At 35.1% G+C, this 21071-nt stretch overlaps 2 protein-coding genes across 2 annotated transcripts in view; both read right to left on the reverse strand.

Annotated features, from left to right (window-relative positions):
• The window catches only part of arsk (arylsulfatase family, member K), an 8565-nt gene extending 4630 nt beyond the window's left edge, over window positions 1-3935 (reverse strand). The window contains exons 1-4 of the mRNA XM_073839996.1: window positions 3583-3935; window positions 3289-3418; window positions 3024-3183; window positions 1023-1305 (exon numbers count right to left, since the gene is read on the reverse strand). Of these exons, the coding sequence (XP_073696097.1) occupies window positions 1023-1305; window positions 3024-3183; window positions 3289-3418; window positions 3583-3699 (690 nt within the window). The 5' untranslated portion in view covers window positions 3700-3935. The remainder of the gene's footprint in view (window positions 1-1022; window positions 1306-3023; window positions 3184-3288; window positions 3419-3582) is intronic.
• A 1015-nt stretch (window positions 3936-4950) lies between these two features.
• nol6 (nucleolar protein 6 (RNA-associated)) lies at window positions 4951-20909 on the reverse strand. The gene is made up of 26 exons (XM_073841195.1): window positions 20772-20909; window positions 20052-20273; window positions 19803-19919; window positions 19514-19690; window positions 17985-18153; window positions 17551-17685; window positions 17294-17457; window positions 16314-16434; window positions 16162-16220; window positions 15964-16065; window positions 13565-13680; window positions 13304-13481; window positions 13059-13181; window positions 12818-12966; window positions 11859-11934; window positions 11631-11771; window positions 11432-11549; window positions 10212-10366; window positions 9935-10098; window positions 9689-9841; window positions 9514-9611; window positions 6398-6522; window positions 6221-6307; window positions 5928-6128; window positions 5699-5800; window positions 4951-5573 (listed from the first exon to the last, which is right to left on the reverse strand). The coding sequence occupies exons 1-26, from the start codon at window positions 20814-20816 to the stop codon at window positions 5424-5426; spliced, it is 3447 nt and encodes a 1148-aa protein (XP_073697296.1). The 5' UTR covers window positions 20817-20909; the 3' UTR covers window positions 4951-5423.
• Window positions 20910-21071: the final 162 nt, after the last annotated feature.

Genomic DNA, 21071 nt, shown 5'->3' on the forward strand with positions numbered 1-21071 from the left:
GTGTTAGTCATTTTCTCATGTAATTTTTTTTAGTTTTTGAACTAAATAATTCTATATAGCTTTAATTATTTTTTAGTAAATTTACTTTCGGAGTTTTAGTTAATTTAGTTAGCTTAAAGTTATTTTATTGTGTTAGTTGCTAAGGCAACATTTCTTTTTTAAGTTTTTAACCTGATATTTTTATTACAGTTAAGCTTCATTTTAATAACAAAAAATGGTTTGCGAAACCCTAGCAATGATCCTGCCCCATAAACTCACTATGGCATGAAACACATTAACCAGCAAATTATATTTTTGCATATTATATTTGATGGTATTTGTTTGGATCTGTCGTCAATACAACAAATGGGTAAAATTGTGTTTTACTTTTGTTTCTGCTTTTTCAAGTTAATTTTGTCTGTCACTATTCAAAATTTTAATTTAAATGGCGAAGATCTCTGATCAAATTCTGCTGTCCTATTTTAAAAATAAAGGGAATAGTTAAAGAATGCAGAATTTTCTACTTTTATTATAACTATTCAACTGGTTCCCTCTGAAACTAAACACACTGCGTGAAGATTTCAAGCCTTGTTCAGTTTCTGATTTTTGGATTTAAATCCCAGATTAAGTCCAGTGAAAAAAAATCTTAAAGGAGAAGTTCACTTCTATAATGAAAATTTCCTGATAATTTACTAACCCCCAATGTCATCCAAAATGTTCATGTCTTTCTTTCTTCAGCCACAAAGACAAATCAACGCCATTTACTAAAAAACAAACAAAAACAAAAAAACATTTAAATACCTTTTTTTACCACCATTGCTCATCTTCCACTATATTAAATAAAATCCTGAAATGTTTTCCTCAGAAATTGTAATTGCTTTTTGACTAAAGAAAGAAAGACATGAACATCTTGGATGACATGGGGGTAAGTAAATTACCAGGAAATTTTCATTATAGAAGTTTAAATGTTTTAACACTACAAGTTGAGATTCCAAAATGTATAGGTTATTAATGTCTCTATTAGATCAGGCAAGGCAACCTACCTTGTTTAGCCAATATGGGGAAGTGCGGAAGGTGGAACCGCCAGCTGTGGGTCCCAGAGAGTCTGTGCGGTACGGGTGGGGGAGATTCAGCCCCACATATAGGGCAAATGGCTGAGTGAGAGATACAGCAGTGTTTCGGATCCACTGGACCGCAGCATCAGTGATGTTCCAGTCTTTAGTCATCACTCTCTTTGTGGATGTATCACCCACCTGATCTGTAACCGGACGGCCCTCTTGTCTCAGCAGGAATGGAACATCTCTGGTCCAAGCCTCCACTCGATTACTGAACAACAGAGAAGCTCCAGATGTCAAAACACTTTTTGCCTATATTTAAAACAGTATATTTATTGTTATATAATGTTTAGCTTCCTGATTTCTAAAGGATCATGTGACACTGAAAACTGAAGAAAAGGCTGCTAAAAAATTCAGCTGTTACATCACAGAAATAAATTACATTTTAAAATATATTCAAGTAGAAATCAGTTCATTTAAATGGTAATAATTTTTCACAATATTTCCATTTTACTGTATTTTTCATAGTCTAAATGCAGGCTTGGTGAGCCTTCTTTCAAAGACATTAAAAAATCTGGCCGACCAACTTTTGAAACCAAAGTGTACATGGGCCATTCTACAGAACTGGTGCAAACTGCTGTCCCACAACCACAAAACACACTTAAAAAGCATTTAAGTATTCAAATCTTACATGTTTACTAAGATCATTTTATTATCTATTGAAACCCACAATAACATTTCAAATATCAGTAAGCTAAATATAAATAAAATCATCATTTAGTGGGTACTTACAATTGGAAGGTGGCTGTCCCGAACTTTAACCCCCTGACATTGAATGACATTGAAATAACTTTTGCATTTTTTTCCATTGTTGTTTTAAAAAATATATTTTAAATTTTTTTTTTTAAAAAGTAAAGTTAAGTATATATATATTTATATGCTTTGTAAATTTTAAAACTTCCTGAAAAAAAAAAATGTGTTCCACATTTTCATGTCACTACTAAAACAGTATTGGCTGAGACTGATTTTAACTCCACCCCTACATTTATGACCAGGAAATATTTATAGGTCACTCTATGTTATAGATACAAGGTAAGTAGATAGGCCCGATCATTTAGAGGTAAATGTGTTTAAAAGTATTAAATATCTGTCTAACTTTACAGAATGTCACTACCACCATTTTTCTATAATTAAACACACTTTTTTGGAAGCTGTTCCATAACAATTAGTTTTTATGAGTACCACTGTTCAGAACCACGATCCATGCACTGATTTGTATCTTTGAGCTAGGTTCAAAAGTTTCTAAAATTGTCACTACCGCAACAATCAGAAATCTCTGGTTTTTTGGGTGTTATCCCACTGTAACAGTCATGATAGAAACATATTGTTTCAGAAGTGACAAAAGGGAACACATAACCCTTTATTTGGGGGAAATAAACAACATTTTTGTATTTTTTTAGCATGTTTTAGTAGTGTTTTAGTATGTGGTCACTACCAAAACATAACAGTCACTAATGAATGTGCTGTTATGAAAAATAAAGTATGCTGAGTTATCAACTATCAAAATGTTATAGCATTTGGTTCAGTGTAGATTCAAACTAATGAATCCTTAAGTCTGAAATCAGTTTGATCAAGTGTGCTCTCATAAGGCACACTTGAAAAATTGTTAAAACTGGAACTGTTATTGTTTTCCCTCTTTTAAATGAAATAAAGATATATTTACAAGGAAGATATAAGCAAAATCTTAATAGGTCAATATAACCCAATTCTTATTAAATTATTTATTACTGTGTTTCAGTAGTGATAAATATTCCTAAACTTTCTGAAAATACAATATGAGAATTAACTGCACAATTACTAGAAATGTGTACCTTGAATATTATACAATTTGCATACGTACAAAATTTGTGGAAAACTCTTTCCAACTCTGACTTTGAACCATTTCTGATGAAGTGTCCAAATACATTGTGGGGCTACCAAAAAAGTCACCTGACAGAGTGATGTCCTGACGTGTAGTCTAGTTTCCCCATGCTATGAGTGTGGTACCCACTCTTTCCTAAGTGGTCCATCCATGTGGTGGCATTGGCATTAAGACATTTATAGTTGTTCCAGGCCTGAGTCAAATGAACAAACTGGCCACTCCACATAGCTGCCAAAACACATTTAGACATCCTATAGATATTCATCTTATTTTTTTCATGCATGCAACAATTTTGGTACACGATATCAAAATGCAGAAACTGACTAATACTACCTGCTCTAGAAGGACAGCAGATGGGTGAATTAGTGTATGAGTTGAGAAAAACAGCACCCATTTCCCTCATATAGTTGATGTAGGGAAGCTGTACGACTTTATTGCCTGGAGAAAAAGTCAACCTGCCATCCTTCAGAAATCAGAAAACCGACATAAGACAACACAGCTGACGGGCTGCCTACACAAACTTGCTTTGTAGTTGGGCAGCTCGTTTTGAAACACAACCAGTGATTCTGTAAAGCTGAAGTGACTGAAAAATTAGTAGTTCATTATAGTGCAAAATGAGTGACTTACGAAAGCATCAGACATGAGCATGACTATGTTTGGTCTGTCATGTGATGTCCAGTTCAGATACATGCAGTGCGCGTTCATATGAAGAATCAACACCAATAACACACGGAAAGTCAGCATGATTCTGCATCCAGACGTGAGCAGAGCGTTAAAAACAATGTTTAAAGACGACAAAGATGAAGGTTTGACAAGAAGTCGTGAAAACGTCGTCTCTCCTTAAACAGCGAGACCAGTCTGCATAATATAATGAAATCGCACTACCAACTGACATGTCAGTTTTACATGTAAGTTAACATTAGAAAGCCGTACTATGTCGGTTTAGGTTAGTTACTAATATGCAAGTTTGACTGAAGAAATCCATCTTTTCCTTTTCCGTAAACAATCAGGTACATACCGCCACCTATTGGACAAAATATAATACCGCCGTAAACAAAAACACTGTTTTTTACAAATACGGTGGTGACAAAAATTATTAGAACACTAGTATTTTCACCAGCTAAAATGGTTTTAAGTCAGTTATTTCTGTCTTTTGCTGTAGTGTGTCAGTAGGAAATATCAGTTTACATTTCCAATCATTCATTTTGGCATTAATTATAATAATCCAGTAAGATTTTTGTTTGCACAAGGAGTCTGACAACAGCCAGTGCTCCACACAGAGATCAATCTCATTATCATCCATTCTGTCTGGATAAACAGAACAAACTGAGACAGACTAAATCCAGAAGAAATGTGGCAATTAATGTCTTTAAGATGCTTTAAGAAACCTATCTGCAAAGCTCCCTCAGAAACTATTTGCTATAGGGCAAAAGCACAAGGATGGACACCAAATGTTGATTTAATTTAGTTAATAGAAGTTAACTGATAAAGAAAATCTAAAATCTATTTATATCATTATTTCTGACAGCATTTTTACACAAGTGCCTAAAACTTTTAAAAGTAGTGTAGCTTTGCAGATTTCTTGAAGCATATTGGAGAAGTTGCCACAGTTCTTCTAGATTTAGTCTGTCTCAGTTTGTTCTGTTTCTTCATGTCATTCCAGACAGACTGGATGGTGATGAGATCAGATCTCTGTGTGGAGCCCTGGCTGTTGTCAGACTCCTTGTGCAAACAAAAATCTCACATTATAATTAATGGCAAAATGAATGTTTGGAAATGTAAACTAATATTTCCTACTGACACATACTGAAATAACTGACTTAAATGCATTTTTTTAGCTGATAAAAATACTAGTGTTCTAATAATTTTGGCTACCATTGTATAATTTACCACCACAAGGAATAAATGACATTTTAAAACATTAAAATAATTGATTATCGGTTATATAATACTACGTGTTATATATAAAATTACAAAACATTATTTTAAGCCATATTATTTTACACATATCAGTATATTTTTATTTAAATAAATGCATTATTGGGGAGCAGAGACTTCTTTCAAATATTTTATGACAAGAAAAATACAGCAAAAAGGACAAATACAATGTGTTCTTTAATTTTCTACAATGCAGTAACACAAATTTAGGGGAAATGTTTAACAAAAATCGTGGTCTTAAATTATTTTCTTTATGGTCCCTTTTTTAATGAAATACTTTATAAAATAAAATTTGGAGCCAGATTCGATCTAAAATGCAGAGAACGGTGGGTCACAACTGATTGTATAAAGAGAAAACACATCATCTTGTTATGACATGATCAAAATAATACAGAAAAACAAGAAAAAATAACAATATAGAACAATATGTTTAAAAGGCAGATGCAGAGAATTTAATCAAAGCAATTCGAGTACAAGAAATGTACAAGTAAACACAGCAAGATCCAAAGAAACAGTTATTTCTACAGATCCTAGACAACCCATTTTTCTGTTCTGAGTTCCAATGATTTGACGAGACCCTCCCCGATGATGCGGAAATCCTGCAGGATGGCCTCTACATTTGGCACGGTGGTTGCCACATCGCCATTCACCTCCACACGGCGGCCATTCATTACAGATGTCTGAGAACAGAGAAAATCAAAAGTAAGATGGTGCCATAAATCCTAACTGTAACTCAATTCACTTACATTCTAGCAACCCTACTCAGGGTCATAGTAAATTAAAACTTAAAATAAAATTGAGATACCTTAAAGGGTTTGGGCTCAAAGGCAGCTGGCTTCCACAGCACTGCGATCACGGTTCCACCATACGGGTCGTTGAAAAATAGAGCCAGATCTCCAAATGCTTCCTAAAAAAAAAAAAAATCACAAGATAACTGGTATAAGATAGATCTGATCTAATTTACATGATATTTTAGGTCTAACAGGGCATAATGGGAAAAGATTCAGTAAAAGTGAATTAAAAACCACACAAACCCTGAGTTCAGACAGATACAATCGGACCGGATCATAGTCAATGACTGGCAGAGCTCCTCCTGTTGTGGATGCTTCTCCTTGAAAGATTCCTTGGTTGAAGGCAAAGTTAGCAGGATCCACGGCTTTAGGAAACAGAGGAACCTGCTTTGGATTGAGGTGGATCAAAACATCATAAGCATCCAGAGGAGGTCGAAATACCACCTGGAAACAAAGGTTATAAGGGTGAGGTTAAAGACAAAAAGATGACAGCTACATAAATTTACATTATACAGGTGGAATATAGAGGAACTGACCCGCATGTCTTGCATTTCACCAGAGTTGAGCTGAGTCTCTAAAACACGTAGACTCTCTGCTGCCAACATGATGGCACGCTGCAGCATCTGTATGGAGGAAATAACATTTATGTTTATACACACTGTACATATATCTACATATCTATATCCAAATTTGAGAATACTGAACCTACAAACCTGCACAGAAGGAGCCTCTTTAGTCCAAACAGACACTTTTTTGTCATTTGGAGTGACTATGAACATCGCGGGAAGAGATTCTCTAGACGCCACAAAGTCATTTTTTACATCTGTGTGTTCAGCAGCTGAAACATAAAAACAGTCATTTCAATATACACAGATGTTTCTGTTGTTTCTGCTACTAATAAACGTGTTACATCTGTATCGACTAGTCATGGATCAAATGACTTCTGTTGTGCTTGTTCAACACATGGCGATTACAGGAGGGCATTTCTTGGTTCCTTGTGAAGCTCAGAATTTTTTTTATTTATTTTAATAAATACTTTTATTCAGATCAAAAGACACCATAAAGACTTTTACATTGTTGTTTAAAAAAAAATTGTATTTCAAATAAATGCTGCTGTTTTGAACTATTCATCTAAAAATCCTGCAAAAAGGGCCTGTGCAAAACGCAGATAGAATAAAAATGGAATTTACTGTATAACGCGGAATGTCATGGAATTTTGGATGGATCGTAGTATCATATACAAATATAAACATAAAAGGTTTTTACAGCAACCGTCAAAATAAAAGTTCGGTTTAACTTGTAGAAATTGTGACAGAAATACATTACTTACGTAATGACAATACTACTACTACTACTACTAATAAAATTAATTATTAAAACATTATTTTTAATGAATATTTACCAGAAAAATTATTTCTGGTAAATAATACACACAGTATTTCTGAGAAAAAAAAAAAGAAAAGAAATAATACCTATACATACATTTTAATTAAAATCAACTAGAGATGATTTTGATTATTACAATTTTATGAAACCAAATGGAATCCAGAAAATGGAAAACAGAGAATCTGGTCTGGTCTGAATTTGTAAAAAAAAAAAAAAAAAAAACTTTACAAAAAAACTTGTGTCATTAATTAGACATGCTTTTTAATGTATATTTATTCTGGAATACAGAAAAATTAAAAACATTATTAAAAATTAAAACAGAAAAAATAGAATATTGGAAATAATAAAATAGATTTTATAGGGCCCTAGAAAATGTATCAAGGTTTCTACAAACGTATTAAACAGCACAACTGTTTTCAACATTGATAATAATAAGAAATTATGATTTTAGAAAGATTTCTGAAGAATCACATGACATTGAACCCTGGAGTAATGACTGCTAAAAATTCAGCTTTATCATAACATAAATAAATGTCATTTTAATATAAATTAAAACATACAACTATCTTTTGCTGTAGTGTGTCAGTAGGAAATAACAGTTCATTTCCAAACGTTCTTTTTGCCATTAATTCTAATAATTCAGTGAGATTTTTGTTTTACAACAGCCAGCGCTCCACACAGAGGTCTGATCTCATCATCATCCAGTTTGTCTGGAATGAGATGAAGAAACAGAACAAACTGAGACAGACTAAATCCAGAAGAACTGTGGCAACATCTCAAAGATGCTTCAAGAAACCTACCTGCAAAGCTGCAGTACTATTAAAAGTTTTAGGCAACTTGTGTAAAAATGCTGTAAAATGAGGATGCTGTCAAAAATAATGTCACCAATAGATTTTATTTCTTCTCATTTAACTTAATCAACATTTGGTGTCCATCCTTTGCATTTAAAGCAGCTTTAGCCATAGGTGCACTTGCACATAGTTTTTCTGGTAGCTTTGCAAATAGGTTTCTTGATGCATCTTGGAGACATTGCCACAGTTCTTCCGGATTTAATCTGTCTCAGTTTGTTCCGTTTCTTCATGTCATTCCAGACAGACTGAAATATGATGAGATCAGATCTCTGTGTGGAGCACTAGCTGCTGTAAAACAAAAATCTCACTGGATTATTACAGTTAATGGCAAAATAAATGTTTGGAAATGTAAACTGATATTTCCGACTGACGCACTTCAGCAAAAGACAAAAATCAGGGTTTCTGCAGATATGAACAAGTGAAATTTAAGACTTTTTAAGACCTTTTTAATACCACCTTATATGAAATTTAAGACCTTAACCTGTAATGGAAATAGATATTATATTACATGCATATGTGATATTTAATGTGTTTAATGTAAAAAGTAAACAAAATTTCATGGCTGTCATAAATTAAATTTATTACTACGATATACAGTGAACTTTCCATATCAGCAGATACTATTCCACACAAAATATCCCCATAAAAGTACCACTAGAAATATCTGATTTAAAAAAAAAAATTCTGAAGCGATTTTTTTTTTTTTACTTTTGAAATGTATGCGTACCTTTGAAATTTATTTTATGAATTTATCAATAAATTCTAAATGGCTGTTAGCAGTGAGATTACATAATTTACACTGCAAAATTAAAAGTGAGATTAATGTTTTAAATACATTTATTGATTTATAAATATATATATTATAAATGTTATATAAATACTGCGATTCTGTCTGAAGACGCAGAAACTTCCACAGAGGGAGAAAAAAAATCTACAGTTGTTAGCAACTGGCCTTAGCCAAGCCCTATATTCAGTTTTTCCAAGCCCAGTTTCGCTAAACTTGCACTTCCTCATAGCTAAAAAGTTAAATCCATTTGACTTCTGCGGTACAATCCGAGGGAGACTCGCGCCAATAACAGAAAGCTGATTGGCTATTGCATGCTGGTCTCATTTGTAGTTTAAATTCAGCAAATTATATTTGGAATAGTGAAATAAAGAACTACAACACCACGGAAACAACAGAAAGAGAATTTAAATGAGCATTAGAGGTAGCGTTACATGGACATCGGAAAAATAAGACCTGTGTAAAATTATTTAAGACCTAGAACAGCGAATTTAAGACTTTTTAAGGCCTAAAATTTTGATTTTTAAATTTTAGACTTTTTAAGACTTTTTAAGACCCCGCGGAAACCCTGAAAAATAACTCCCTAACCATTTTTAGCTGGTGAAAATACCAGTGTTCTAATAATTGGGACATCACTGTTTTTCACACAATTCTTAACATGACTCTGTCAGTGGAAACTGTAAATACAGAAGAAACTGCATTTATATAAAGTAAACATTGACCTGCTGACTAGTCTATAACTTTTCTAAAAATGCTAAGTCGTACAAGCCCTAAAAAGCACTGGCGAAATACCCAAGCTGATGCGTACCTGTGAGTTTCCCATTGAGGTTGACGAACAAGGGATTGTTTTTCCAGTCAAAAGTGGAAAGCAAATTAAGGAAGCGAAGGAACCCCACCTGAGGAGAGCTGTGAGAGGCATGGTGTCATTGTATATATATATACACCATTCAATAATGAATAAATGAGTCAAAGGGCCAAATTACCTTGGTGTAGTGAAGGGTGCAGGATGTAGGAAGAGTGAAGCCACCAACAGATCAGCTGCTTCCTCTCGGATATCCTCCAACAGGAACTGAGATGCCAACCAGCGTTTAGCCAGGCGGCACACAACACCGAAAGATCCATACTGCTGCTGCAGCCTAACATTTAAAACATCATACATTTATCTAAACAAGCCCCTTTCCAAGACAAGGCTAAGTGTGTTGCGCAAGTGTATGTATATGTTGTTGTACCCATGCAAGGTGCTGGTTAGAAAAGGTTTTTGCATGGTCTCCAGCTCCAGCGCCTGGGCCTCAGCGTTGTCCCTGTAGATCAGCATTCCCGTAGGGGTCAGGCGTTCCCTCAGGACCTGCGGTTCTCTGTGATACGCCACCTGGATTCGGAAGACTAGCCCATCCTGAAAAGATGAAAGCAAAATTATGTTGATTATGCTTGTAACTTAATTTGGACAACATATTACTAGTATCATAAATGTAAAAAAAAACAACAGAAACAATAAATGCACATTACCTTCCACACATCCAAGTATGTGGGTGTGGCATGACATTTGAGATTGTGTTGTTTGGACAGCAGTTCACTCAAGCAGATGTGAAAGGCTGCTTTAACACGGCGTATTGCCGTGGGATCACTGGGCCATTTTCCACTTCCCTCCATATGAACAATGACTAGAGAAACAAAAGGCAAATGGGAATGAAAGTTAACAGCATATTCAAATAAGTCATATCAGTGGAGCTTATTTTTTTATTTAGTACTGATCTGAATAATATATTTGACATAAAAGACATTTACATATAGTTCACAAAAGAAAAAAAAGAGAAAGTAGTAGTTGAACTTATAGAAATGACCCTGATCAAAAGTTTTCATACACTTGTCTTATTAATACTGTGTTTTTACCTGAATGATCCACAGCCGTGTTTTTTTGTTTTGTTTAGTGATAGTTGTTTATGAGCCTCTTCCTTGTTCTGAACAGTTGAACTGCTCGCTGTTCTTCAGAAGAATTCTTCAGCTCCCACAAATTATTTGGTTTTTCAGCATTTTTGTGAATCTTTTCACGCTGAGGACAACTGAGGGACTCATGTGCAACTATTACAGAAGGTTCAAATGCTCACTGAGGCTTCAGAAGAAAAAATGATGCATTAAGAGCTAAAAATTTTGAACTGAACGGACTTTTCAATTTTTTTTTTAAACTTAGTACTGGCCTTCAGAATCTACAGTAGATATTTACATGTTTCCCAGATTAAAAAAACGTACATTTACCCTGATCTTTGTTTACTTCTGAAGTATCAGTAAGCATTCAAACCTTCTGTAATAGTTGCATATGAGTCCCTCAGTTGGCATCAGTGTGAAAAAATGGATCTTAAAATCATACAGTCATGGTTGGAAATGGTTCAAATACACAAAATTGATGAAAAACCAAAGAATTTGTGAGATCTTAAGGAGTCATTTCTATTTCTACCAATTGTATTTAGTTGTGTTCATTTGTGAAGATTTTGTAGATAAACACATTTTTTAAGAATTAAAAACATACTGGTCATTGATCTTTTCAGCAATAATCCAAAAGTGAAAAAAAAAAAGGTTTTTGTAGAGGGAATCAAGGTGCTAATGTGCTAACAATTACTGACTCATGTTGTTCCAAACATGTCAGGATATTATTATTATCATCATAGAATTATGAGAAACTATGTCATTTTGATGTGTTGATACATAAAAAAAAGTCTTAAATACATTACCTTTAATAGGAGTGATGTAATAAGGGCAAGGTTTGTTTTCCTTTGGCACTAATCCAAGACCTCCTTTCTTTCGGTCAAAATACCAATAGTCCAGCTTCACAGGAACTGGTGGGAAAACCTGCAGAGGACAAATGAGGAAAATTAAAACATATACATGAATATATCATACGACTGAATCTAGCCCGAGGAGGTGGCTGACCTGTGTGTATCTTAAGGCCTGGTGGGCACCCTGCACTGATGTGATAGACAGCGGCAGACCATCCAACTGCCAGAGCTTTTTGCTCAGATCATCGTAAGACTGAACCACCACCAGGCTCTCCTCCTCTCCTGTAGTGTGGTTCTGGGGGACAAAACACACCATGAACTTATGCAGATGAATCAAAACCTTAACCTATTAATGAGTAAGACATTCACTTCTATTAATTACCTCTTTGCCAAGTCTAATGACCATATCCAGCTCTCCACCAACAAATGTGATACATGATTCAGAGATATCCGCATGACTGGAATCAAAGAAAACAACTTAATGCTTTTTTATTTCTATGAGAATGTAGTCAATGGAAAAAATGCGTCAAGGAAAAGCTAAAAAAAAAAAAAAAAAAAAAAAAATATCCTAACACTAAAATGTTCCACAGTACCACCTTAAAATGAACATTCAGTTTGATTCTGATTTAAAGGCACAATATGTACGTTTGAAAATGTAAAATGTTCTGGAAATGAACTACTCCTTTAAAACAGTCCACTTAAAAAATCCACTTAATTCAAAAGTTTTCATACACCCAATTTCTTCTCGTTTTAAGCATAAACTCATACTTTTTTGATGTTTAGATATTTGTATTGTAAAAATACAATAAAAAAAAAATCATTTTTATTGATGCATGCAACATTTAATGCCACAACTTGAATTTAAATGTTTCTGCTCTGACTGAAAACCTTTATAAGGCCTTATATTATGAAAATAATTTAAGATAGTTTAAGACTTTAAGACCCGCAGAAATCCTATTATTAATATTTTGAAATTAGTATTTTTTATTTTGCTGTTTCAGTTTTAACTTTTAGTAATTTTTGTTTTAGCAATTATTTTATGTTTTATTTTTAAATTTCTGTAATTTCTGTATTTTTAATTTCAGTTAAAGTATTTTTAGTACTTCAAACATCACCTAAAATTTAGATCAATTCCCGAATATCTTAATTATAAACATTAACAATAGGTCCCGAGGTATGAACTTCAGTTGCTATTTAATAAATCAAATAATCAAAACCCCAAAAAATGCTCTGTGGACATTAACTGAAAAACTTTAAAGTAAACTTGTAAATTGACTAACTCTTTTAATATTCTTTCAGAGAGTGCAATTAAAGTTGAAAATGGCAAGAATAGAGACTTACAGATGTAGTAGGTGAGTAATGATCTGCATTGGAACAAATCTCCTTTGAGAGTTGGAGTTGCCTGCCCACAGCACTGCCTCAGTGATGCCTCCATCCTGGAAGCGCCGCAACTCAGAGCGACTACCCCACAGCTGCCGGAACTCAGCTGCCTTCAAACACCAACAACACAGAGGGTTTTAGACACCGCTACAGATCCGTAAGACACATACACAGACGTGTGTGCATATGTGGGTTAGTTTACCTTAGGGTTATCTGCTGGCGGTCCTCTCTCGAGAACAGAGAAAGCATGTTCAAGGTTCAGCAGCAAACCAATGGTTAAAGGCGGCTGGTCCTTGTGCTTAGGAGGTGCACTGCCCACTGACCACTGCAAATATCATTGACACACATTATAACAACATATACAGACTGTTTAGGAAAGCTTTGACAGGTGAAACAGCCACTCTTATGCAGTACATTTTGACTTAAAAAAGGAAATGGAAACTATACCTCAGGGTCTTGAGGAAGTGAGTGTACCAGAAGGTGGATCCTTTCTCCAAGCCCTCGCTGCAAGAGGGACAAAATCAAAGGAAGTGCAGTGAGCACATAGTCCCCGCTGTGGTCCATGAGCTCATTGAGGAGTAAAAGCTTCTTACAGGAGGTCTGCAATTTCACCAGGTTAACCAGTCTGAGAAAACGAGTGAGAAAGAGTTTGTGAATATGTGAATGCAAAAACACAGGAACAGTAGGTCTGTGCTGACAGACACTTACTTAAAGACGTTATCATATGTTCTGAGTATGGATTTGGGTGTCATGAGCAGAGCCTGGAAGCCGTCTACTGTTGGATCATCCCAGAACTTCAGAGAGAGTGATGCCTCATGCTGGATCTGACAGACAAATCAAAAACATTTAGGAAAAAAAAAAAAAACTCTTTTGTAGTATTTACTAATATTTTGATTAGTTAACATTAATTTTCACTTTAGTAAATCATGTTGGTATTAATGTTGCATTTTGGTTGTCTATAAGTGTTTTTTTATTTATATTTATATACAGTGGTGGCCAAAATTATTAGAACACGACGCAAAGAATGGTCAAACCAAATGTTGATTTAATTTAGTTAATAGATTAAAAAAAATCTATTGATGACATTATTTTTGACAGCATCCTCATTATACAGCCATTTTTACCCAGGTGCCTAAAACTTTTAACAGTACTGTAGCTTTGCAGGCAGGTTTCTTAAAGCATCTTGGAGTGCTCTAATAATAATAATAATAATTGTTCTAATAATTTTGACAACCACTGTAATATTTATTCAGTTTTTTTTTTTTTTTTTCACTTTTAGCCATTTTAGTATTTAACCCTCTAGAGCGCTTCGGTCACTTTAGACCGAAATTTTTTTTAAATCACAGCTTAATCAGAATGATAGGAAACTCTGTGACTTTTATGCCATTTGGAATGTCAACACAAAAAAAAAATTGAGGGCATGATTCAAGCAGTGGTCGTAAAAAAAAAATAGTCACACTTGTGCTCTTCGGTCTAAAATGACCGACCATAGGAAATGAATGGGAAATTGACAAAAATACAAATATTCAGAGAATTTTTGTGTGTACAATCTACAAATCCTCCACAATGCTGAAAAAAAGTACACGGCAGTTAAGGGGTGACACTCTAAAACACACCCATTCATAAACACACACACACACACACACACACACACACACACACACACACACACACACACACACACACACACACACACACACACACACACACACACACACACACACACACACACACACACACACACACACACACACACACACACACACCAGTTGGGTTTACATGTTTTATGGGGACATTCCATAGGCGTAATGGTTTTCATACTGCACAAACTGTACTTTCTATCGCCCTACACCTACCCTACACCTAAACCTAGCCCTCACAGGAGATTGTGCACACTTTTACTTCCTCAAAAAAACTCATTGTGCATGATTTATAAGCCTGTTTCCTCATGGGGACCTGAGAAATGTCCCCACAAGGTCAAAATCTACTGGTATTCCTATCCTTGTGGGGACATTTGGTCCCCACAACGTGATGAATACCAGGTACACACACACACACACACACACACACACACTATATACACACCTCTCTTCGGTCACTTTTGACCAAAACATTTTCGGTTTTGAATTTTTCAAAAAAAATCACAGCTTCATCAGAACGGTACCAAATTCAGTGACTTTTATGGCATTTGGAATGTGAACACACATAAAAAATGAGGGCACGATTCCAAAAAAAAAAAAAAATTAATTTTAATTATTCTCAATGGCAAAAAAATGGATATTATTAAACAGCATAAATATTAATTATTACCACAAAACCCTCTCAAAATGCAAAATAAAAAATATTATTAAACAAAAATGAATTCGAATGGTTTTACTGAAAAAAATTACAAGATGCGTTACAGGTGTCCGGTCACTTCTGACCGCGAAGAGCACAAGTGTGACTCCGAAACGAAGAGCACCAGATTAATCTTATTTTATTTCAGTTATTTGGCAAGAAAACTTTTTTAACTTTTATAGTTTTAGTTTTTAATAATGATAACTGCCCCAAGTGAAAATATTTCAAAGGCATTACATTATTGAACCATACAAGTACATCTTTGACTACAATAAAAACATTAAGATATTTTTGATGAAATCCGAGAGCCTTCTGACCCTGCATAGACAGCAATGCAACTGACACATTCAAGGCCCAGAAAAGTAGTAAAAACATCATTAAAATAGTCAATGTGGCATCAGTAATATTATGAAGCCAAAAGAATACTTTTTTTGCACAAAGAAAACAAAAACAACTTTATTCAACAATTTCTTCTCTTTCCTGTCAAACTGTTTTAAGGATGTCCTTGCTACCTGTTTGGGACTTTCTGGAATGTGTCAGTTGCGTTGCCGTCTATGCAGGGTCAGAAAGCTCTTGGATTTCATCAAAAATATCTTAAATCGTGTTCCAAAGATGAACTAAGGTATTACAGGTTTGGAATGCCATGAGGGAGAGTAATTAATGACAAAATTTGCATTTTTCATTTTACATCTCTTTAAATGCTGGTATTTATATAAGTAAGTAAATATCACATTATCACCAAGCTAAGGTGATACCACAGTAGTGCTCACCTGTTTGTAGGTAAAAGCGGTCATGTCTGCAAGCAGATTGAGATGCCCCGATGGATCTACAAATACCACAGAAAATGCTGTGTGGAATTCCGTCAGTGAAGGCTGAAGCAGGAGAAAAGACAAAAAAAGCCATGGTGATGCAATCAAGACAAAACAGGCTAAAAACAGCAAGTAACTGCATGAGTCATGTCTGTTTACCGCTTTTGAGTCTGGGTTTTTAGCCAAGGTGATACCATTCTCTGTCAGATCTGTGGACGCTGAAAATGTCAAAGGAAAAAGCAGATATAAATGATTAATAGTTATATAACCACCATAACACAAGTTATGAAAATCGTTTTGACCTCTCTTACCTAAGAAGTGCAGTGCATTCCTAAACAGCTGGTAGGGAATCATAGTTTTTCCAACTTTGTGTGTGGACAGAAGATAAGCCATTAACATGGACGCATGGAAGCCGCAGAAACAACCTGCACCCTAAAGAAGCAACAGAAATAGAATTTATATAAAATAATGTATTGTTTGTTCCTTTTATTTGACTGCAGAAAAAAATGTATCTTAAAAAAGAAAAGTTTGCTAGAATAAACAGTCTGTCAATTGTTTACCCTTTTTTGAAAAAAAAAAAAAGTGCATTAAACAACTACACGATTTTAATTAAATGTAAGGCAAATATACAGCTTAGAGGACCAAGTTCAGCTAAATGCTTCCTATTGCTTAAATTACTACAATCTTCCTACTTAAACTACAATATCAGAATGAAAAAAATAGATTAAAGGGATAGTTCACATAATTTCATCTGCTTACCCCCAGGGCATCCAAGATGTAGGTGACTTTGTTTCTTCAGTAGAACACAAAGAAAGATTTTTAACTCAAACCGTTGCAGTCTGTCAGTCATAAAATTGCAGTCAATGGGCACCAAATCTTAGCACAGTTGAACATTGCGGTGAATCAGAGGTAAATAACAATATAAATTCTGTTCAGTTTCTTGCACATACTGATCATTTTGTGTTTAAACACCTCAATGTATCGTCATGAGTCGCAGGGTTTAATTTGGTTTTGTTTGTGTATGATTTTGTACTCCCAAAGCCGTGGGTCCCATTGATGGCTATTATATGACTGACAGACTGCAACAGTTATAAAACAGAGTTAAAAATCTTTGTTTGTGTTCTACTGAAGAAACAAAGTCACCTACATTTTAGATGCCCTGGGGGAAAACATATAAACATCACATTTTCATTTTCGCTTTAAGAATAAGTGCTTACACACACAATGAATTTGAACAGAGATAATAAAAAAAATGATTAAATGAACATAGACGGAAATTATGTGATCTTACCTGGTCCAGTTCTCGCTGTCTCAGCCACACTTTAAGGAGAGCTACACCCTCTCCAAAAGCAGGACACTGTGCACTGATGGCTGACAGGAACTGAAGATGTGACAGCGGCAGATGATCTCCAAGAACTGTGCTGTTATAATGAGGAGTTGGGGGCTCACTGCTCTCTGCATCATAAAAATGACAGAAATATATTAGGAATGAGAGTATTGTGTGCCGCCTCAGTTGTAAAATGACTGATATCAAAAATTCCTCATTACCTTGCTGCGTATTGGCAACTCCGGTAAACCACTCAGTCCTGATGTTGTTCTTTTGAGGATGGAAGCGACTGGGTTTAAGGAAGTCCGGTGGGGGAATGGCATGAATCCGTAAAGTGACCTTGCTGCTGTCTTTACCTGAAGGCCACACATAGGCTACATGATCACTTCAGTTTAAACCAAAAATGAATATGTATATGCACACTCCCGAGCAAAAACATCAATCTCGGTTTTCTCCACAGGGTTGCTTCTATGTGTACTTTAAGCAACAAAAGAAAAAAAAAAGAGCGTGCTAGAAGCAATTAACTTGGCAGCTATGAAGATTTCAGTGGATAATAACAGCAGACACACTTTGCATGTAAGCATTTGCAAGTAAATGTGATGAAAAGTTTTAAGTAGTTAATGAGTACCACAAACTACTGTTAGAATAATTGTACCTGGGGGTTTAAGTAATAGGACTGGGCGAAGCCGGTTGCCATGAAGACAAGAGTATTTCAGTGAGCCAACAAACTCTGCGAAGGAGAGGTGCCGTGCCAGGCCAGCCAAATACAGTGCTCGCTTTCGAGGGTACCGCTGGTTAATGGCATCCATTGGGTGCAAGATAGACTTCAAAAGGAAAATACACCTTATTATAACAGAATAAAATAATGCACAACACTTTAGTTACACCTTGCAGAATCTGCTAAATTTGAATTATTTTACCCAGGGATCATTCAAAATGCATGTTATGTTTTCTTTAGTACTGACTTGAATAAGATATTTCACATAAGAGACGTTTACATATAGTCCACAAGAGAAAATAATAGTTGAATTTATAAAAATTACCCTGTTCAAAAGTTTAAATACACTTGGTTCTTAATACTGCGTTGTTACCTGAATGATCCACAGCTGTGTTTTTTTTTTTTTTTTTTTTTGGTGATAGTTTTTCCAGAGTCCCTTGTTTTTCCTGAACAGTTACACTGCCTGCTGTTCTTCAGAAAAATCCTTCAGGTCCCATAATTCTTTAGTTTTTCAGCATTTTTGTGTGTTTGAACCCTTTACAACAATGACTGTATGGTTTTGAGATTTACCTGGGCAACTGAGGGACTCATATGCAAATATTACAGAAGGTTTAAAATGCTCACACACTGATGCGCCAGAAAGAAACACGATGTATTAAGAGCTGGGGGTGGGTGAAAACTTTTTGAATTTGAAGATCAGGGTAAATGTAACTTATTTTGTCTTATGGAAATCATGTAAGTATCTTCTGTAACTTCTGAAGGGCAGTACTAAATAAAATAAAAAAAGAAAGAAAGAAAAATGTACACATCTTTATTCTGTTCAAAAGTTTATATTAATATTAATGCATTGTTTTTACTTCTGAAGCATTAGTGAGCGTTCGGACCTTCTGTAATAGTTGCATATGAGTCCCTCAGTTGTCCTCAGTGTGAAAAGATGGATCTCAAAACCATACAGTCATTGTTGGAAAGGGTTCAAATGCGCAAAATTGCCTAAAAACAAAGAATGTGTGGGACCTGAAGGATTTTTCTGAAGAACAGTGGGCAGTTTAACTGTTTAGGACAAACAAGGAACTCATGAACAACTATCACTAAGCAAAAAAAAAAAAAAAAAAAAAAACACATCAAGTGGGTTAAGAATCAAGTGTATGTAAACTTTTGAACAGGGTCATTTATTACAAATTCAACTATCATTTTCTCTTGTGGACTATATGTAAACATCTTTTATGTGAAATATCTTATTCAGATCAGTACTAATTAAAAAATAGCATGTATTTTGCAGATTCTGCAAGGTGTATGTAAACTTTTGACCTCAACTGTAGACATGTTTACACAGACAGACAGATAGATAGATAGATACAAACAGATATACATGCATATATAGACAGATGAATGAATAGATATATAGACAGACACATACATATCAACAGACAGATAGACAGAAAAGTAGTTTTTGATGTCTAACTTACATCTGGAATGGTTACTGCCAAGTCCACACAGACATTGGGTTTGACACATGTGCCCAGTGGATAACTGCCCACCAGGTCGACTGATGCAGGAGGCTCCATGTGAAACTTGCCTTTTGCTTTCGGTGGGACGAGGACAAATGGAACCTCGACACCTATCAACCATGAAACATCATCCATCTGGAGAGAAAGAGAAAACGAATAAGAAAAATGATGTTGTCAGCTACCATACAGATCACTGGAAATCACAACTGATGCTGCTGATGATAGAAATGCTTCACAGATTTCTAACCTCCACAACTTCAGATTCGGGCACACACTGCAAGTAATCTGTGACCTGCTGCACAAAAGACTCCACCAGCTTCTTCCTGTGCTCAGAAAGGGCCACTTCTCTCAGCAGTTCCTCCATCTGAAAATCATCCACATGAATCAGAATATATTCATACATTGCTAATTGATCCACAGTTCACAGGCATGTCATGCAGTAAGCAGCACACTAAGTGTAGATGACATCCAGTAAAACACGCATATCATTTCTGACCTGCATTTTAAATATGCTGCAGTGGAAGAGACTTTCTGCTTCTTTCAGCTGGTTGAGCTCTTCGACCGTTGGGGCTTTGTAGAGCTCCTTTTTGGACAGCTTGACTGGCCGTAAGACCTCACCATCAGACACAGTGTCTTTTGCTTTTCGTTTGGAGTCCTTAGACTGTTGTGCACCTTCTTCTTCATTCTCTTCATTCTGAGAGTTATCTGGTACCTCCATCTGTGTAGAGGTTACAGCTATTATTAATCTTCAATAAAATGTTTAAATAATTCCTGTATACATATATCAACAAAAGCAGAGCTTTAAATATCTTGGTAATACTTTACAATAAGGTTTCTTAGTTAACATTAGTTAACTACATTAGTTAACATGAACTTAGACTGAACAATATTTGTACAGCATTTATTAATCTTAGTCAATATTCATTTCCACATTTATTAATGCATTATTAAAATCTAAAGTTGTGTTTGTTAACATTAGTCAATGCACTGAGAACTTAACATGAGCTAACAATGAATAACTGTTTTTGCACGTTAACAAAGATGAAAAAATACTGTAACTAATTGTTTATGTTAATTAACACATTAGTTAATGTTTACAAATAACACCTTATTGTAAAGTATTAACGTTACATCTATAATTTACAAAAGAGGTGTATTTTGGAAATACAACTTTGCTAAGTATTATGATAAGAATACTGCGTGAAACCGCACAAACCTGATCTTCAGTTTCAGTTTCAGTCGATTTCTGTATCTTCTTCATTTTGACAGAAATTGCATTGACCCTTCAGAAGGGTAAATTCAAAATTTTTAATTTACAGTATCTCCGATTCAACGCGTCTCTCACATGGGGAACACATGGGACACACTAAAACCTGGTTGCATTGGTGAGTTCACCCATTGGTCCGTGTGCAGTCAATCCTTCAGCGATTGGCTGCTTAACTTTGGTTCGGCCTCCACTATTGGGGCATCAAGTTTGGTAGAGATTACACTAGACGCCTCTCTGGGAATATTAAAT

This window comes from Garra rufa, chromosome 5 (genome assembly GCF_049309525.1).
Source record: "Garra rufa chromosome 5, GarRuf1.0, whole genome shotgun sequence".
NCBI lineage: Eukaryota > Metazoa > Chordata > Actinopteri > Cypriniformes > Cyprinidae > Garra > Garra rufa.

What these genes read in the sequence shown, in the direction of transcription:
- nol6 (XM_073841195.1), bottom strand. Translation starts at nt 20,816, where the DNA reads ATGAAGAAGATACAGAAATCGACTGAAACTGAAACTGAAGATCAG. An exon ending in AGGCCTTAAGATACACACAG is followed by an intron (nt 11,550 to 11,630) that starts GTCAGCCACCTC and finishes TGTCCTCTGCAG; the next exon opens with GTTTTCCCACCAGTTCCTGT. An exon ending in TTACATCACTCCTATTAAAG is followed by an intron (nt 10,367 to 11,431) that starts GTAATGTATTTA and finishes TTGTTTCTCTAG; the next exon opens with TCATTGTTCATATGGAGGGA.